Source organism: Eimeria mitis, genomic scaffold, assembly GCF_000499745.2.
Source record: "Eimeria mitis Houghton genomic scaffold, Emh_scaff6059, whole genome shotgun sequence".
Taxonomy (NCBI): domain Eukaryota; phylum Apicomplexa; class Conoidasida; order Eucoccidiorida; family Eimeriidae; genus Eimeria; species Eimeria mitis.
The window spans coordinates 615-971 of record NW_013574278.1 but is presented as its reverse complement, the minus strand read 5'-3'; the positions used below and the strand labels follow the sequence as shown (position 1 = coordinate 971).

The following is a 357-nucleotide window of genomic DNA, read 5'->3' as shown; positions in this document are numbered from 1 at the left end:
TGCAATGTATGCAGTCACTGCATGCGTGCATGCATGCGTGCATGCATGCATGTATTTGTTGCATGCACTGGTTGCATGCATGCAGTGAATGCATGCATTTGGTAGGACAGTGTTTGTTGTCTGTTGTCGCTGCCTCCGTTTGCATCATTTATTTTATTTGCTGCTGCTGCTGAAGCTGCAGTTGCTGCTGCTGCAGTTGCAGTTGCTACTGTTGCTGCAGTTCCAGTTGCTGCTGCTGCTGCTGCTGCTGCTGTGTTTGCATGCAGATGGGAGCGCGGAGTGTCCGCCTGAGTTTGAGGGGGAGAAGGAGGTAGCTGATTTGCTGTCTCTTGCTGCAGCAGAAGCAGCAGCAGCAGC

General features: G+C 52.1%; 1 protein-coding gene across 1 annotated transcript in view; it reads left to right on the top strand.

Moving 5' to 3' along the window:
• EMH_0085620 (uncharacterized protein) overlaps positions 1–357 on the top strand; it is a gene marked incomplete at both ends in the record, with an annotated part of 2,882 nt that overhangs the window by 1,921 nt on the left and 604 nt on the right. The window contains one exon of the mRNA XM_013500926.1: positions 267–357. Within this exon, the coding sequence (XP_013356380.1) occupies positions 267–357 (91 nt within the window). The remainder of the gene's footprint in view (positions 1–266) is intronic.